The sequence below is a fragment of the Cryptotermes secundus genome, unplaced genomic scaffold, assembly GCF_002891405.2.
Source record: "Cryptotermes secundus unplaced genomic scaffold, Csec_1.0 scaffold250, whole genome shotgun sequence".
Taxonomy (NCBI): domain Eukaryota; kingdom Metazoa; phylum Arthropoda; class Insecta; order Blattodea; family Kalotermitidae; genus Cryptotermes; species Cryptotermes secundus.
In genome coordinates this window covers 1,123,387-1,142,186 of record NW_019738873.1, presented here as the reverse complement: position 1 = coordinate 1,142,186, position 18,800 = coordinate 1,123,387, and the positions used below count along the sequence as shown (strand labels likewise).

At 38.6% G+C, this 18,800-nt stretch overlaps 1 protein-coding gene across 4 annotated transcripts in view; it reads right to left on the bottom strand.

The window, feature by feature from the left end:
* The window catches only part of LOC111871101 (neurofibromin), a 93,357-nt gene that overhangs the window by 19,870 nt on the left and 54,687 nt on the right, over window positions 1-18,800 (bottom strand). For 2 of the 4 annotated variants that reach the window (XM_023863901.2, XM_023863902.2), the window contains exons 42-48: window positions 18,199-18,322; window positions 15,898-16,031; window positions 14,345-14,485; window positions 14,033-14,120; window positions 11,410-11,580; window positions 10,058-10,185; window positions 6,966-7,190 (exon numbers count right to left, since the gene is read on the bottom strand). In XM_023863901.2, coding sequence (XP_023719669.1) covers window positions 6,966-7,190; window positions 10,058-10,185; window positions 11,410-11,580; window positions 14,033-14,120; window positions 14,345-14,485; window positions 15,898-16,031; window positions 18,199-18,322 — 1,011 coding nt within the window. Of the gene's footprint in view, window positions 1-3,299; window positions 3,363-3,459; window positions 3,655-6,965; window positions 7,191-10,057; window positions 10,186-11,409; window positions 11,581-14,032; window positions 14,121-14,344; window positions 14,486-15,897; window positions 16,032-18,198; window positions 18,323-18,800 lie in introns of all 4 variants that reach the window. The other 2 variants (XM_023863899.2, XM_023863900.2) reach the window with 2 other exon arrangements.

Here is an 18,800-nt window from a genome sequence, read left to right as displayed (position 1 = left end):
AGTTGTAAATAATCCCCACCTCCAGCAGTACTACTAGATTAATTCACTTTTTAAGTATGAGAGCTATTCGGAAAGTAACCTCCAGTGAGCTGTTAACAAAATAAGCATGAGAAGACAAATTTATTATATATAAAAAATACATACATACTTAAACTACTTCTCAATATAGTCACTGCTAAAACTGAGCCATTTGTCATGTCGGGTAATAAGTTTTGTATGCTTGTGTCAGAGAAGTCTGCCTCCTGTGAGATCAGCCACATTTTGACACCTTCCATCAACTCCTCAGTATTGTTGAAAAGCTGTGATCTCAACCAGGTTTTCAGGTAGATGAACAGATGGTAGATGCTTGGAGTGAGATCAGGGCTATAAGGAGGGTGCCCAAACACCTCCCAGCTGAAATGCTCCAGAAGTGTTCAAGTGTGAGCAGCTCTATGCATATGCACATTATCATAAAGGAGCATTACAAGTACACTGAATGTCAGCATTCCACATATTTTGTTCTGAGTGACCCTATGCAGTTTTTTTTTTCATAACACACTTTTGATGTTATTGTGGTCCCTTGCTGCATGAATTCCACCATCAGAACTCCCTTTCCTGTCCCAAAAAGCAGCTGCCTTCAGTTTATGGCAGTAGTTTGTTTAAACTTTTACAGCTTGCTTGATGAATATGTGTGCATCCATTGTTTTGACTGCTCTTTGGTTTCAGCATTCATAAACGAAACCCATGTTTTATATTACCTGTTTCTCATATGATGTGATTAAGAAATTCATTGCAATCTTTTTGGTATTGCTCTAAAAAAGTCAAAGCCAAAGCCGTTCTCTGCATTTTGTGTGCACCCGTGAGCATTTTAAGAACTCATCTTGTGCAAAACTTGTGACAGTCTAGCCTGACTGTGATAATCTTGTAGAGAGGAGTGAGTGGAATCTGTGAAAATTCATATAAAGGTTCTGAAACTGTGAAACACTGTCTTTCACAGATTTTTTGGCCAATACTTCAAACAAGATCACTCACTCACTACAGATGGCCAGCTGAACACTTCACTCTTCATCATGAACATTTGTTCGCCAATCCTTGAACACTCTACATCCCTGTCTTACAGTTCCTTCACTCACTCTATTCTGGCCGTAAACCAAGCATAATTCACGATGGATTTCTACAGCACTAGTGTTTTAGCATGAAGCAAATGGATAACAGTGTAAATTTCCCAGCTGGCAGGATTATCAATCACAGGTCACATCATAACATATTCTGTAGAGACAAGAGCAAACACTATGTGACCAGTTATGTGATGGTTTACAAAGCAATGAGTCATGTGGCACTACCTTGCATGCAGAAGTCCATCCCCACTCCTATATTAGTTGCTCAAAACAAAAGCAGGTTACTTTCCTAATAGTTCTCATGTGTATTCAGCAAGTGTTTGGATATAAAAGAGATTTTGCAATAAATTATTGGAAGAATATGCCAAAGTGCAGGTCTCTTTCTTCAGTTAGATGAAGAACAGGTTACGGTCAAATAATATACCATTATTAGAACATCAATACACTTAAGAGCTGAGCAGTTATCTCACATGTCAAACTTCATGTTCACATTAAAGTAGCATAATGTCAACCTATTTGCTTTTCTTCTGACAGTACATTTGAAAACATGAAGAGTTAAATTTTAGCTGAAGCTATTTGGCAAATCATACAATTCAAGAAAAGGAAGAATAATTTCAGAGCAAGGAAAAACTTAAATGTCATAACTTATATGGTGTGCTGAAATTAACATTTGCCTTTACATCTCCTGCTCCACTCTACAAAGAAAAATTCATTCATTTATTCAATTATTTATGGAGCTGAACTCTTCTTGAGAAGCTGCCAATTGTGCAGCGACTTCCCAGCATTTTATGGAACCTGAAGGATCATTAACATGTTCACAGGAACCCTCCACTGGTCCCTATCCTCAGCCATATCACTCCAATCCATACCATCCCATTACATCTCTCTAAGCCACATTTCAATACTGTCCGCCAACCTACGTCTTGGCTTTCCTAGTGGTCTCTTTCCTTCTGGCTTTCTGCCCGATATCTTTTTTTTGTGTTCATTCTCTCCTCCCATTTGTGCTAAATGCCCTGTCCATCTAATTACCCAAATTCAATCTCCTCTTAATTTCCTTTTGAATCAAGTTTTCATATGATACTGTCACCCTAAAATATCTGAACTGTGACACATTTTCAAAACATCTGTTGGCTATCTTTATGTCATGATTTTGCCCTGCAGTTTGGTGATGAGACAGCAACATATACTTAGTTCTCTGTGTATTTCTATACCAACCTCCTTACCAGCATCAATTAAGGTTTGTGTGTTTTTCTTTACTCTGTCTATATTATCACCCAGTAGATTCACATCATCAGCATAGACCAAGAGCTGATGTGTCCCATTTAATTTCAGTCCAACCTGGTCTTTCTGGACCTTCCTAATGGCATATTCTAAAGCAAAGTTGAAAAGCAGTGGCAATAAAGCATCTCCTTGTTTTAGAACATTCTGGACAGGAAAATAATCAGACAAATGTCTGCCTATATGGACTTCACTATATGTTTAATTTAAACACATTTTAATCAGCCTACTTAGTTTCATGGGTACCTCAAACTCTGTGAGAAAACTGTAAAATACTTCCCTCCTAACTGAATCATAGGTTTTCTTGAAGCCTACGAATAGCTGATGTACTGTCTCATTGTACTCACATTTCTTCTCCAATATCTGACGAAGGCAAAAGATCTGATGAGTAGTTAATCTGTTATGTTAAAACCCACACTGATGATCCCCCGTAATTTCATCTAAGTATGGACTTAACCTTGAGAGAAGAATATCAGAAAAAATGTTGTATGAAGTTGATAGCAGTGATATTCCATGATAATTACTACAGTCAGTTTCATCACCCTTCTTGTGAACTAGTATAATAATAGACTCCTTCCACTGATTAGGCAATTTTTCCTTATTCCAAATAGAATTAATTAGCTTATGGATCTCAGAACATAATATTTCACCTCCTGCTTGAATCAGTTCTGCCAGAATTTGGCAAAGAATAGCAACACTAATAATAAAAGGGCATATTTTTAATGTATCTTTAGATATCCTATGGTGTAATAATTATTAACAACAATGCTTGTATCAGGAGATAAAATTGTAAAGAAAAATAGAAAAACATATTATAAGCATAAGAAGTCGAGCTATATGCAGAATTAAATAGAAGTTACGAATCTAAGGGAATCACTATGCAAAGAACCTGGTGTTAAAATAACAAGCAATATTACATATCACCTTTGATAACCAAACACTAGGCAGGCTCGAAGAACTAGACTCGATATCATGTGCACAGCAATCCTTGGAAAAGAGAGAGAGATCAGTGGCAATCATGTCATTCCAATGCAAGTGAAGGAATCTTGGATCAGCATACACCATGGGATGGATCAGTTCTTACTTTTCCTATGGAGGCAGCACCAGCCTCCACACCAGACTTGGGGGCTGGAACGGATGAAGATCGTTGAGTTCGGAATAAGGGCCTTGCACCCGAAGGTCCCCCTGGGGGAGCTGAGGGTGGGGCTTGAGGGCACAGGTCCAAGCTGTGCCACCCCTTACTGTTACTAGTCTCCCCCCCACATGCAGCCGACTGAACCTATACACATGGTCAATTAATTAATAAAAAAAAATTGTACATGGTCAGGGAATCTAAACGTATTTCATATCAAATTAACTACTGTGTTCTCTAAAAACCACTTTTGAATCTTAGATGCCATTCCACATTTCAGAAAAGGACAACTGTGGCCACCAGAGACACGCTGTCTACAGGAAAATTTAATTCAAAACCTATCTACTTCCACTACCTTTTGTAATTTCTACATCTCCCTTGGTTGCCAAAGAAGTGTTCTTCACTGGAGAATTTTGACAAAGACCATTATATTTATTCATACTTTAGCTAGAACCCCATGAAGTGTGATCATTAATTTCCTCATTCATTTGAAACACTTTTGCATTTGTTTATCATGTACAGGCTGCACTACTTACATTTAGAGAGAAGCCACAATTAAATTACACTATATTTATACAAGGATTAATCAAACAGTATCGTGACTGAACCTGTGAAAATTAAGATACTGTACTTATATGGATAGGATGTTAATCCCACTCAAAGCAAGCTCCTTCAGCACATACACTGCTGGAAGCATCTGTCAAACTCAGAGTTTTGGAATCATCAACAATTTCTTTGGTGCACTGTATTCAATTGCTTCTACATCATAATATCTTTTGCCTTTCAAGATTTTTTAATTTAGAGGTCACATCAAGGTCACAGAGAGCCACAACTGACCTGTAGAGGAGCTGACTCACTTGCAAAATACTGATTTTAGGTGAATATTTATGCACATGAGCTAAATGATTATGTACACTGTTGTGGTGAATTTATCACTTGCCAAATTCACACTTTTTAAGCCCTTCACGATGTACTGCATCACATAAATATCAGCTGATATCTTTCAGACCTTCATATAAAATTTAATGCATATGCCTTGTTCTGTACTCTTGTATATCATTAAATCCACACATGATGACAAAACCTTCCAACTTCACTGGTTGACCATGACTGTCTAGAGCATGGAATGAATTCTAAACACATCTGGACATGCCCTAACATGTTGGAACATGTTCATCACAGCTGTGTCCCTGCAAACTGCAGTTTATCTTAATTCAGTCTCGATATTCTTTGATCCAGCCTAACATACTATTCCTTTCAATAAAAGATCTATTAGCATTTTTACAACAGATTAAATACAGTTAAATAAAAACAACCATTCTCTCCATTTTGGTAAAAGAAAAATTGAATTATTCACTAAAGGTACTGTGTGACCATTAACTAAATAAACTCAACAAAATGGGCGATTTCCAGAAAAAATAGAAGCAAATTCACACAATAAACACAACCAACAGCAGTTAGTTACTGTTCCTTGGCATCTAGACTAAAACTGAATAGACTAATATTTCTTGTTTGGGAGAATGTATAATTATTTTAAAGTTTCACTGATTTGTAAACAGAAAGCAGGAAGATTCTAAAGGGTTCTGATGATGGTGGATGACACACAAAATTACTGGGGTTTTGGACTTTTTCCATCATCCGGAATTTTAGGTAATAGAGGACATGACATTTCGGAAACTGATAACTTGTTTCCGTCTTCTGGTGAGAAAGGAAGACACCTACTCTGTTGGGCCCCTTAGAAAGAGCTAATCTCAATCACTCACTGGGACCTGTTATTATTATTATTATTTCTTCCTTATTCCATTACATCTCTAGTAGGCAAAAGCCTTAGATACAGACACCTATTTCTGCTCTGCTCATGAAGAGAAGTGTGAGTGCAGTAAGAAATAGCACGAACAATCAGTTCCTAGGAACAGACCATCTCACATATCGCTTGCCAATTTGCTAGCCAACAATATGATATTTTGCTGTACTGTATACTGCTGTGTGCATACAACAAACCATGGAAATACACAAATATGACTATTACACAGTACTATAACTGAACCAGGAATTCTCATGCAACACTGTACTTATCATGTTCTTCTGTTTTGATATCCTTTATATCCCTACACTTGTAAACGTTCAGTCTTTTCATCCATCATACTTATTTATCTTACCAAATTTTTACCTCTCCTAATAGATGAAAGCTGAAGATGGAGTTCAACGATGACATAATAACAGCGATAAGAATAAACATGAGGTGTTGAAAGAAATGTTCAACAAATATTTAAAGAATTATTGCAGAATTATCTAGAGAGAATGGGACTATGAACAATTGCAAAATTCTTTAAATTTAAACCTCAGGACTGCTTAAACCAGTGAGGTGAGCTGCAATCTTTGGAGATGCTTAGCTGACAATTTCCCATGCTTTGTTTTTAAATACCATAACTGATTATCTTGCCTCTGCACATAACTTCTGCAATATTTATAAATTACATACACATGGGAGGAGCATTTGCCAGAGCAAAGATCTGAAAGACAGTAATGAACCACACTAACATAAATTCTAACCACAATGTGACATTTGTAAATGAACAGTCTGCTAAATCTCTTCAAAGTCTATGGTCTACAAAATACATTGAAATGTCAGTAATGCAACATTTAGAGAACCAATGCTGTTACAATGCTGTTGTATATGACAGCTCCTGAAATACAATACTGTTGCACTGCATACCAACACAGCCTGTTAAATAGTTACACGTACATGATTTATTTCACCGTCTTCTAGTGCATACACTTATCTACTTCACTCCTCTCACTCGCACTACATGTTTCAGCACAAAAGTGCCATCCTCAGGTGCTTATTTGCTTAACGTTAAACTAGTTCATTACATGCCTTGTCGCCTTCATATTAAAATAATTAAAATNAGTCACAGGAGCAAGACACAACAAAAAGCACAATAAACACATGAAAATAGAAAGAGTGCTCCAACAGAAGAGGATAAACGTGACTTGAGTAGTGAATACGACGTAGGAAAAATCCTGAACAATTTTATATTTTAATATTTAATTTTTAACATTTATCAATATATATGATAAATATATATTTTAATTATTTTAATATGAAGACGACAAGGCATGTAATGAACTAGTTTAACGTTAAGCAAATAAGCACCTGAGGATGGCACTTTTGTGCCGAAACATGTAGTGCGAGTGAGAGGAGTGAAGTAGATAAGTGTATGCACTAGAAGACGGTGAAATAAATCATGGACTTGAATCAGTGCAACAGGATGCTAAAATATAACAGTTACATGTATTTTGTTGCATCCTTCTTTCTATGCCTCTCCAAGTCTCTGTCCTGACTTCACTTAATTCGTATGTTTTACCTTGCCAGGATTTAGTTTAAAGAGTTTGGCATTAATCTTTTCCTTTCATTATTATATATCTCAGAGGGCAGTAATTCTATTTTGACTCACCTGATGTTGAGCTTGTTGCTGAGTGTGGTGCTTCTTCTGTCTCGCCAGTGCTATTGCCGTTTGGTCTAAAAGATCCCATGACTTCTGTCTCCTATTGGTTGGGGTACCCACCCCACTGGCTTCCTGCTGGGGCTGCTGATTGCTTTGACCATTACTCCCTTCACTTCTCTGGGAAGGGCTTGCTGACATAACACTCATAGCATGTGAAACATTAGTGGCAGGAGGCTATAACACACCAATTCCAAACAGGATCAGAAGGGATGTACTCCATAATGCAGTGCACAAAATCTCCCAACATCCTTTGTCACTTGTTAATCTTATTTATGGCCTCATCTACAGTACACTTTATCAGTCAACATGGCTAAAAATCAAAATGGGTCACAAATGTTACACATCATTCATACTGAATGTTGCCAAAAAATTCATTGGTTTCTGATTATATGAAAAAGTCAATTCTTGGCCCTTTTCCAAAATAGCTCTGTTATGGATCAATATGATTGAAAATAAGAACTGCCTGACAACATTTCATGATCCCATGCCAAATTTTACAGAAATCTGTGTAACAGTTTAGAGAAAGGAATTAAGTTACAGAGAGATACGAGTATGAAGTTCATACAAGGCAATTTTATTTACTTTGCAAAGAATGCCTAATAAAGTGTTACATTACTAATATGACCTACTTCCTATTACTGCAGCTGCTGATGAAGACAACAATTAGTTGTTGGTATTTCTTGCATGTGCATATATGCTTGTGTGTGTGTGCACACATATATGTTCCTGTTTTCCAGAAGGGGCATTCTTGAAAATGTATCTATATCATACAATTCTCCACTTTTCACTAACTACTAGGAAACACATGGAGATGCACTCTTATGGGAAGCTTTGTCAATCATTGTAATAAAAACACTGTTCTCTCCATGTTCTTTTAGATGCATTACTTACACTTAAACTTAATGCAGATATCTCATGTAAGGAGAACACACTACAGAATCCTAAATAAAATTGGAACAGCAACCATGCTTCCAGTAAAGTGGCTTCCGTAGTCTAGAGGTAACGTTCCCACCTCGTGACTCATGGTACGCGGGTTCAAACCCGGCAGAGGTCGTCGAATTTTTAAGGGCCGAAAAATTCAGGGAACAAGTCCTCCGGGAGGGACTTTAAGTCGTGTGTCCCGTGACGTAGCTTTACGGCACGTAAAAGAACCTCATATCTCCAAAGGAGGTCACTGAGCCAACTTCAAGGACGTTTCCCGCCCAACAAGTAGTCTCTAACACCTCTGACAGATGGGGGAAGCATTATAGATACCGCTAAGCTAGTGGAGGCCGAACTCGCTAGCTCGGTCGGGACTGATGGTATGCACCAATATCGGTAGGATATAGAGACTGGTAGAATATCATAGAGGGAATCACAATGGACCAATACTGGTCTAAGTGCATGGGGAAACCCACCCTCTCCAATAACTAACTAACTATGCCTCCAGTAATCTCGCTATGTCACTGATGCATTCACACAAACTAGTGAATGGCTACATATCCTGCTGTCACTGACATTTGGCTGAATCTGCTGTTGTTCTGCACTTTGTGCTAGAACAATGGGCAATTATTCTGGCCCATACCATGAATTTTAAAGCCATTTAATAATTACCATAAGGGCAAAATCCCATTATCCAATTTTTTTTGTATTACAGCAGCAAAACTCTATACATATTCATAGCTATTCTCCTTCATAACATTTTAGTATTATGACAGTAGCAATACATGATTTTGTCAGTGATGAATCACATTCTTTTTATTTTATTAGGATTTTTTGTCTTTTTAATTTCAACTCAATAGGCAAAAATTATGAACTATACAAATATGCAATTTCCATACACCACAACTTCAAACACTGAAAATAACAAAAATTCCACATACTTATAAATGTCATAATTATTTTATTACATATCAAAAACATCCAGGCATCAGACTACTTTGTATATAAAATGCCAAAGATTCAAGTTGTTAAATCAACACAGTATAGCTGTGACCTCCAAGAGTCAAGAGCACACCGATTCAAAGTTACCACCCCCTCTCCCCCTCCCTTATTAACACAAAATTCTTTCCCCAAAGGTTGCTTTTGTCCTGGCATAATTGCTGAAAGCCGAGCCACACTGCTGGGCAACAGCACAATACAAGCGTCTCCACAACAGTAGTGATGTCACACAACAATGAAGCAATTCTGGGAAGTGGTGTTTTCTGTGTGTCTGTCGCAACTGCCACACCATAATGTAACATAGCAGCTGCAACATAATGTGTTCTCTGTTAGGTGCATCCCAATGTTATATCATGAGGGTCATCAGGACCAGTCAGTCTAAAGAGTCTTGAGGCGGCACAATTAAGTCGTGTGGAGTTCGAGTTTGAAGGCAGGCAGTCCAAGCCTGAGATAGCTGCCCCTGCTGGAGGTGTGGGAGGTGGTGAGCCCCTATTGTTGCAAGTCATTGAGTAGAAATGCTGAGTCAGTTGTGAGACAGACGCCAGCAAAAAATTGCAATCATCCAGTCTGTTAAGACATTAGCCTGGGAGCAGAGGAACGTCCACTGCTGGAAGATGTTACCCAGCAGCACAGTGAAGACTGTGACTGGGAACACTAGGCTGTGTGTGGTTTTGATTTGTGAAGTGTTAGTAATGAGAGTCAGGAGTCTAGAGTCGGCAGTTATGGAGGGCAGTTCTTTAGCCATAAGGGCATGAAAAATCGTCTTTGTTAGAAGACTGTAACCAGGCAATGACTGGCTGAGTAGTGAGACAGTGAGGACCAGAGCTGTGGAACATGGTAGCCAAGGAATCTACACTGTTGGAAGCCATTACCAGGCAACAACTTGTGAAGACATGGCAGAACAAGAAGACTTAGTGCATTCTGCAGTGAAATGGAGTATGTGTGAATTAGTGACAGCACTAATGTACTTGTAGTTAAAAGTTTTAAAATTCCAATAAATCAGATTACTACTCCAAGCGCCATATATATATAGTCACCCAACTGCATGACGACATTTACTTGTTTTAATTATTTACAACTCACTATAATTATTAACTTAAAATTACTTTCTGAATACTCACATGGGGCATAACATTGAGGTGGCTATCAACAGCAAAATTCTCACCAGAACCTGACTCTGGAATCATTCTCGCTATGGAATGTTTGACATGACAACGACTTCTCACTTCCTCCGATACAGATACCAATGCTGAAACAACCAAATATGTTAAAACTCCCTGTAAAGCTGACAGTCACTCAGCTGGTCAAGACATTCCCTGCCAGACTCTAGAATTTGGTGATCCATTTGGTGATTCATATTTTTGAACCAAAATTGTGTATGCATTACTCGTCTCCTCATTTCCTTTATTTGATGGCCTTAGTGGTATCTGGTGAAGACTATAAAGTATGACTCTCCTTATTCTGTTTATTTTCTGCACCCTCTGCTTACCTCATGAACATTCTGTTTTGAAAAACCTTCAATCTAAAATGTCCCTTTGGATGAGGCCAAGTTTCACAACGATACAAGACAATATAAAACAAGGCAAAACTATACTATCCAATGGCACAATAATAGTTAAAAAGTGGGTAATTGTACCTCATAAGCCCTGATCTAAGCTGATTATGTTACTGTGAGTGGGTCCACTCGGCACGGTGGCCATTGATTGGCCTATTGTAGCCCGCTCCAGGTGATCCTGATGAAGAATTTGTTGGAATGAAGATTGGCAGGGGAACCCAAAGTACTCGGAGAAAGCCTGCCCGAGCGGCACTCTGTCCACCACAAATCCCACGTGACCAGATCCAGGATCGAACCCGGGCTGCCGCAGTGGGAAGCCAGTGACTAACCGCTTGAGATATGGCGCAGCCCAAGCAGTAATAAAAGTACAAAGCATAAGGAAAATTTGGAATTATTTTTGCTAGTGAAAAGAATTGGATAGGTTTCAACAGCTGAATTTTCTTGGGCTTCAACATCCATACTGGAAGGAAGAGATTTTAATATATAAGAATAATAACATAAAGCCCCCAGAGGTGTCTCCTCTTGTCATGGTGGTGGGGCTTGCATGACTGTGACCTGAAGAGCTATGCCGGCATAACTACCAGTAGGGTCACCCATGCCAGAAAAGAGTCCAGAATAAGAGAGACACTCTGCTCCTCCAGGTTTGGGGTTGGGCATGAGGCTAACAACCTCATCCTGTAAAAAGTATTTTGTTCACAAACCTAACAGCCAGCCTTGGGTCATCATGCGCGGTTCCATTCCTATGGCAGCACGCACTGGTTGTGGAGACTGGTTGTAGAGGAGGCCAAGGCTCACCCAGGGCTGTAGCGCTGAGTGGCAGGTAGGTAATAACATAAAGAACAAAGGACAATACAAAGCCAGGACCTGAATTCACTTATATCACTATATATAAATATAGTACCCATTTTATGTGAATACCTGCTAAGTATGCTACACTCTCTGGTGTCACTTCAAATTTATCTCGTTTGTGTGGTTTGGCTATGATGCCAAGCAGCATAGATACGATTCTTGTTGTACGGGACACAGTTGTTGGTGTTGGATGCCGAAGACCTTTCAGTAAATGTCCAACCAATGCAAAATGGAAGTTGGCTGCAAAGGAAAAAATGAGGGGAAATTCAATCAACAGACATCAGAATCAGACTGATTGCATACACAGACTGCTGGATAATTCATACTGTTACGTTCTTATGATTAAATATGGATGGCATTTGGATTTGTAATTGCATTTATTGGACACTTACAGATTGTAACCACAAGTAACTACAGCGCTATCGCTAATTAACACATTCTGCAATTAACTACAGTAGGCACTAAGTCTTCTCAGTCTGCTGTGTCCTCACCAGTCATTGCCTGGTAGCGGCTTCCAATGGCACATTCCCCTTACTCTGGGTTCCCAGACTATTTCCATGCATCATCAGCTACCATCTTCTAACAGCAACAGCTCACAAGGACTGCACTGCAACAGTTCTCTAACTCACTCACTCACCAAACAACTTGCTCCATTCCACTCACTAACTGAACTCAACTCGGTTGGTCGAGTGATATGGCCTCAGAGCAGACCCAACAGAGAAAACCACTCATCTGTTGATGTGGTATCACATGTTCCATTGCAGCGGCACTGTCTGCCTGGCACTTCACTGTGTGGCAACACCGCTTTCGCACAGTACTTCTATTGTTGCGTGACATCACCACGGATGTGATGTGTTCCTCTGTTGCACGTGCAATCATAGTTACGCTAATAACTTGTTTACAATGCCATAACCTAGCAACGGCTCTCTACATGCCACAATATGTACATTACAGTACCTTCAGTGCAAGAGCTGCTTCACAAGGCTTTGCAGTACCTTTGATCAGTCTTTTCAGTATGGTTGGTTTCTAGTGCCTCTAGACAGGTCAGTTTGAGCTTTCTAACCTCTGTTCAGCTACGCAAGATAATGGAAAGGAAGCAATGGGAACAACCACAGGGCAGACTGTTATCCACAATGATAGGGTGATCATAAGTATAATGTTTGTCACAAGTGTTTACAGTTTAATGGGGGCTATGAAGTGTGAAGGGGCGTGGTATTCTTCACATTTCTCTTTGGTGGAGATGAGGTCACTCTAAGAGTAGGAAAATTTACATACAGATATGACTGGTGATTAAACTCTGAGTGAATGTCCACTGTCACATCCCAAGACCACCAGGGCTCCGATATTCACAATAATATTGTTAATCGTGCACTTCCTCAATATCAAAATATCTGTGGCATGAAGACAATTTCCTGCTTCTGTTGCTCTTTTACGAGACAGTGGAAGGACAAAAAGTTGGTCTTTGCACTGTACCAGACCTTAGAGCTTGTAGTTCATTTACCATTGACCAATGTCAGTGGCCAGTGCTTCAATGGAAAGCTTAAATTTTAGGCATTAAGATAAGTAAACAATCATCTTAATATGTTCAACAAGAAAGAAGGAAGAGGAGATTTAGTTTTAAAGTATAGTGGTAATTACATAATCACTTGCTTAAACATCAAAATACTTTATATTTTACTCACAGGGTATATTTATAGACTTCATATTATCCTCAGATTAGACTGAATTATTCCCCTAACAGTATTGCCCAACTGATCTCTGTGTCAAAGATTGCTTTCTGAGGTATACACTATTCTGTTATATGTTATTTAGATGAACACAATGCTTCAAAGAGGTAAAAGAGATGAACACTGATGCACCTTTCTATGCATGGAACCTGCATTTTTATACAAGAAATTTTCACTACATATTACAATCTCTACCATCTCACACACTTGACCGCACTGAAAATCAGAGTAAAATCTATCACAAAGATTGTGTGTTATGTATGTTTAAGAGATACACATTTTAGTGTGTACTGCTGCTAAAAGCTTCATGGGTGTTAATGTGGATTCCTAAGAGACCATTGTATTTACTGTAGCTGCCAGCTTTCAAACATCTATCAAAACAGATAACAGTCAGCATTACTAAGCTTGACAGTTCAACATCAGTGGGGGGGCAGACACACGGCTCGTGTGATGTCATTTATATTTACAATCAAAAGGCTCTTCTTATAAATGTGAATCCATGTCATTAATTAATTTTAATTTTTCAACCAGTGGTTAATAGATAAACCCTTGAGATCCTTTCAGTGGAAATGCTGTTATTATCATAGCAATTTGTCAAGATCTATTAATGTTCACTTCATTAAATTCTAAATGTTCATTCAACATAACAGAAAGCAGTGATTTTCTTCTTCTGGAAAGAAAGTGTGACAAAGTGGATGGAGCCAGAGTTTACACTTCTGGAGGAGCAACACACCAATGATTTAAGTTAAAACAAAGAGTTTATCCTTTTTCAGTCTCTGTTATAGACCTATTTATAATAACAGATTTTAAATTGTTTTCTATTTTTATATACCATAAAAAGATACTGTTACGTTACACTGTTGCATACAGTCAGAAAAAAATTCCCTAAAGGTTTCTATTTGTTAGCACTTCTGCAAAACAATAATAATAATTTTGGCATTTCTTATGAATATTTCTACACTCACATTTGAAGCTCAGACCCACAGCATGGTCCAGCTGTTTGAAATGCCACTCCAAGGGTTCTCTGGTTGACATCATCACCTGTGCTAGGGTCTGAAAATGTAATATTACATACCTGAAGGCTAAGAAAGTAACAGGTTATCTGTTACAGAACATACTCATGTAAAATTTGTATGGATGTTTTCATCTAATCACATCATGGGCTATGTGGTATACACTGCGACTAATACACACATATTAATCAGACTGACTGACTGACTTCTGTCTTTACCCTGTGTACTCGAATTACTGTATGCTATTCCAGAAGTTAAACTTACCTTTTCTTCAAAGGTCCCTTGAGAATCAAGTGTATGTAGATTTTGTTCCAAAAGTGCCAACCCAGATGCATACAATGCTATTTCATCAAGCTGCAGGACTGAGACTGCAACCCAGAAGAGAGCACGATGTATAGGTGATTCCTAAAAACAAAAGAATACAGACTCCATGGCTTTAGTCAGCAAGCAAGCTATACCAACTGAGCGACCACAGCTTGTCAGCAAAGTTAGTGCCAACTTTAGCAGATAGAGGGTGTTGTGTGGTCAGTGCAATGAATCCCCATGGCTGTTAATTTCGGTTTTCTAGACCAGAACCACTTCTTTTCAATTCAATTAGCACCTCAATTATCCTCATGAGGCTGAGTGGACCCCATTCCAGGCTCACTACTTCTCAGAAAATCTGGTAACACCGGGAATCAAAAGTGGGACCTTTGGATCTGTAGCCAGGAACTCTGACCACTAGGCCACAGGTGATTCCTAAGCAAGCCAAAAACAAAATGTACCTCAATGATGACAAAGCTTAAAAGAAAATTCCTTACAGTACCCAAACATGTCTCAAAACAAACACTGTGACAGTTTCTTCTTTACAGCAGAGGCAATGTCTGCTGTTGCCAATTTCTTTATCCTCCAAAAACGAACTGCATCCTTGTCTAAATTCTTACTGTTACAGTAACACATCTGGAATGGGCTGCGCCATAGCTCAAGCGGTTAGGCGCTGGCTTCCCACCGTGGCGGTCCAGGTTCGATCCCAGGTCTGGTCAAGTGGGATTTGTGGTGGACAAAGTGGCACTGGAGTGCATTTTCTCTGAGTACTTCGGTTCCCCTGCCAATCTTCATTCCAACAAATTCTCCATTATCATGATCACCTGGGGCAGGCTACTATAGACCAATCAGTGGCCGCCATGCCGAGTGGACCCAGTTGGACTCCACCCCCCACTAAGCAAATTAATTAACACATCTGGAAAGTCTTATTCCACAGAAGCTATGGTTCCTCTTGAATCACTAGTCATTAAAGAATTGGCTTTAGCGCACATTGGTAACATATGCACCACATACACGCAGTTCACATGGACAGAGCTTTCGGTGGACTACTGCTCAATGGCACGGCCATACTGGTCAGGTAGATATGTCTAACTTAAATATTCTTATGATGTGCTGTTTGCAGTTTTAAACTGCATTTTAAGTACCTACCTTTGAAGGTCAAATATTTTCTTGTTATGAGACAGAATAAAAGACAAAATCACAATATAAAAGTAATTAATACATCCTTTGAAAATGTGGCAGTAAGTTAAAATATTTGTAAAGAGCAGGGCAAAGCACACAGGTAGATGGACTGCTAAGATGATTTGCACAACTTTATAGCTGACACGAAATTTTAAAAAAATTTGTAAAAAATAAGAAAGATCTCTCCTTAGCATGAAAGTCCGCATAAACAGTACAGCAATTCAAGTGTAGCTGTACTCTCTTTATGTACTTGGGTCCATAGTCTGTTCTTCATTCAGCTACTTTAACTGTTGACAAGCAAGTCGGGCATGTGTTATAATAAATAAACTTACAGGTCGCAGTAGAGGTTGCAACCTTGTGAGACACATAACCAATGCTTCTAGCAGAACAATGTCATTGAAGCTCTCCAACGCCTTTACAAGTATCCTCAGGAGTTGTTTGATATCCTGATCTGCGATGCTTTTACCTGTCAAGAAATAAGAAATATAACTGTATCTTGCATTTCCAATTAAGATATTGTGACATGATATGACCGTTTGCTAGGCAACGGCTAAGTAAACACTAGTTTCTGTCACAACGGATAGCAGCGAATGAGTTTTTAAGAGGTCACAAGTTGATAAACACAAGATTCCCAGGAAAATCAACTGGACAACAGAGGACAATTAATGGTTTGACATGGTGTCTCCTATGTGGGGCAACCTAGCAGTTATCAGAGGCAGTAGATTCATGAATTCAAGGAGTTGTAGTACAGAGATAAAAGGAGTACCAGAGACCAGTCTGAAATCCAGACAGCAGCGAGAGATTCTTCAGACAGATTCACAAGACGGATGTCAATCAGAAGGAGTTCAATGTGTGAGCTGTTACAATCAACTGCAATTGTACATAAGTACCAATAAACCCAATAATTGAATCCAGAATTCATTATTACTCATCATGCTAACCCGGAACATGTGACAATATACAACATTTGCTCAAACAGAATTTATGAATGTATTTATATACGTAAATCCATATTTTCTACTGTACGTATAATGTTGTGGTTTAAAACAGAGGATTACTAACAAATAATTTATATACTTTACTAATAATTACATTTTCCGAATACATAAATGATGTTCAACTATAAAACCACATTTCTTTTTGAAATCTGTATTGTGGAAATCTGAACTTAAAAAGCCACCATAGATGAAATAGATACATCAGAAACATAAGAGGTTAACGGACCGGTTGAAACATAACATGAAAATGTAAATCATCCACACACACACACACACGACTTAATGTTACATAACCCATCCATTTGAATGGCATCATTATGTAGCAAACACCAACCAGGAAGATTAACATCAATACCTACATATCACAATAATCTGGTTAAAATTATCAACTATTTCTTATACAAAATAACAGTCCTTTTCATTTCACACAGTAAAATAACATACAAGATCACATTCTGATACCAATACAATTCCTTCAGGAGTTTCCTGTCTCAGTACAGATGGCTGGGAGAGCAGCATTTCTTTTGGACCATAAGCTGAATTTCTACGGGAGCTCTGGCATGCCAGAGAGTAAAATGACTTTAACATATTTGGATGATCAAACAAATTTTATGTATCCAGGAAGAAACATTATTGGATTAATTTCATTAAATATTAATTTAGTGTCTAAAGATTCAGGCTACTATGTAATGTATTCTATGAGTTATTTCATTTTTATTGCTAGTGGGGTGGGACTAAGTCCCTTGTACTGTGGCCACTTCTGGCCTGTCGTACCAGCCCCAGATGATAGGTGAGGGCGATTGTGGAGCAATTGGTGGAATGAAGATTGGTAGGGGAAACCGAAGTACTCAGAAAAAACCTGCCCCAGCACCACTTTTGTCCACCACAAATCCCACTTGACAAGACCTGGGATTGAACCCGGGCCGCCGCGGTGGGAAGCCAGCGACTAACCGCTTGAGCTATGGTGCAGCCATTCTATGAGTTAACTAAGACTTGATTAATAAAATTCTAATGTAATTATTTATTCAAATAATAAGTTCCAGTCCCTAGGTTTTCATGGTTGGAGCTTAATGTGTCACTTCAGCTTTCAGGACTGGGCTGCACTGAATATCAGTTTTCTAGTGATTTAGCAAATTCTGCAGGGGTTATCTTCAGGGTTAATGACTCTGAGAGGGGTTCAGCAACTCTTTTATAGCTTCTGCTTGTCTTGGAGGTGAAGCCATGATTGAATGTAGGGAGTATCCATGGGGTCAGTGAAGAGGTGATGAAAAATGGTTTCAGTGACCATGTGGTTAATGAAGGGAGGTGACAGAAAACGTTCTAGTAATCAGGTGGTCCTGTAATGATGTGAAGACATGCTGCCTAATGCAAGAACCATAACAGAACTACCAAACATCCTCAGATTCATTAACCCTGAAGATGGCAACTGCAAGGTTGCAGAAACACTGGAAACCTCATAACATTCGATATAGCCTAGTTCCAAAAGCTGAAGCAACATATTACATTCATACATGTAGATAACAGACAGGAACACATTTACAACCATCTTAAGTTAGCCCAAAACAAAACTGATAAAACAGAAATATCTGTATATAAAAAACTGATAATTATGACACTTTGGGCTCTATTACTTACTGATACAACCAAATACAATGAGAGCTCGTGGCTGAAGGGCAGGATTGTAGCAAAATGCAAAACTCTTTGCCAGTGCTGTCCAAGTTTGTAACCAATCACAGTCAGGAATGTCTCGCATACATGCCTGAAAGAAAGGGCACACTTAGAAAACATTAACATGACTTAAAATCCATCTGGAAACACAGGGCATAAGAAAACAAGAAACTCAGTGGATATTACATACAAGCAAGTATGGATCAGAATGACAAAAATAACAGACAAGTTAGGAAATGTATACATAATGTAACAATTCTGGTGAATTTTCTCCCTTTTGTTTAATTATCTTGAAAACATAAAACTAACGGGGCTAACTCCGAGTTAGTTCCGAGTTAGCCAGCAACTAGTCAGTTGTATTGTGGCATTTGGAGTGTAATATTTGTGATACTGCAGATAGCAGTAATCGTCAGATTGTAATTTGGGTGATTGTAAGTGCGAATGTGAAATAAAATTTGCTACATCAAATACATCGTGAAGTTATTCGTCGCGTTATACGCCCGACACGCGACACTATATTAGACATAAAAAATCAGTTTCATTTTACTCTACAACTTTTGTTCAAAACA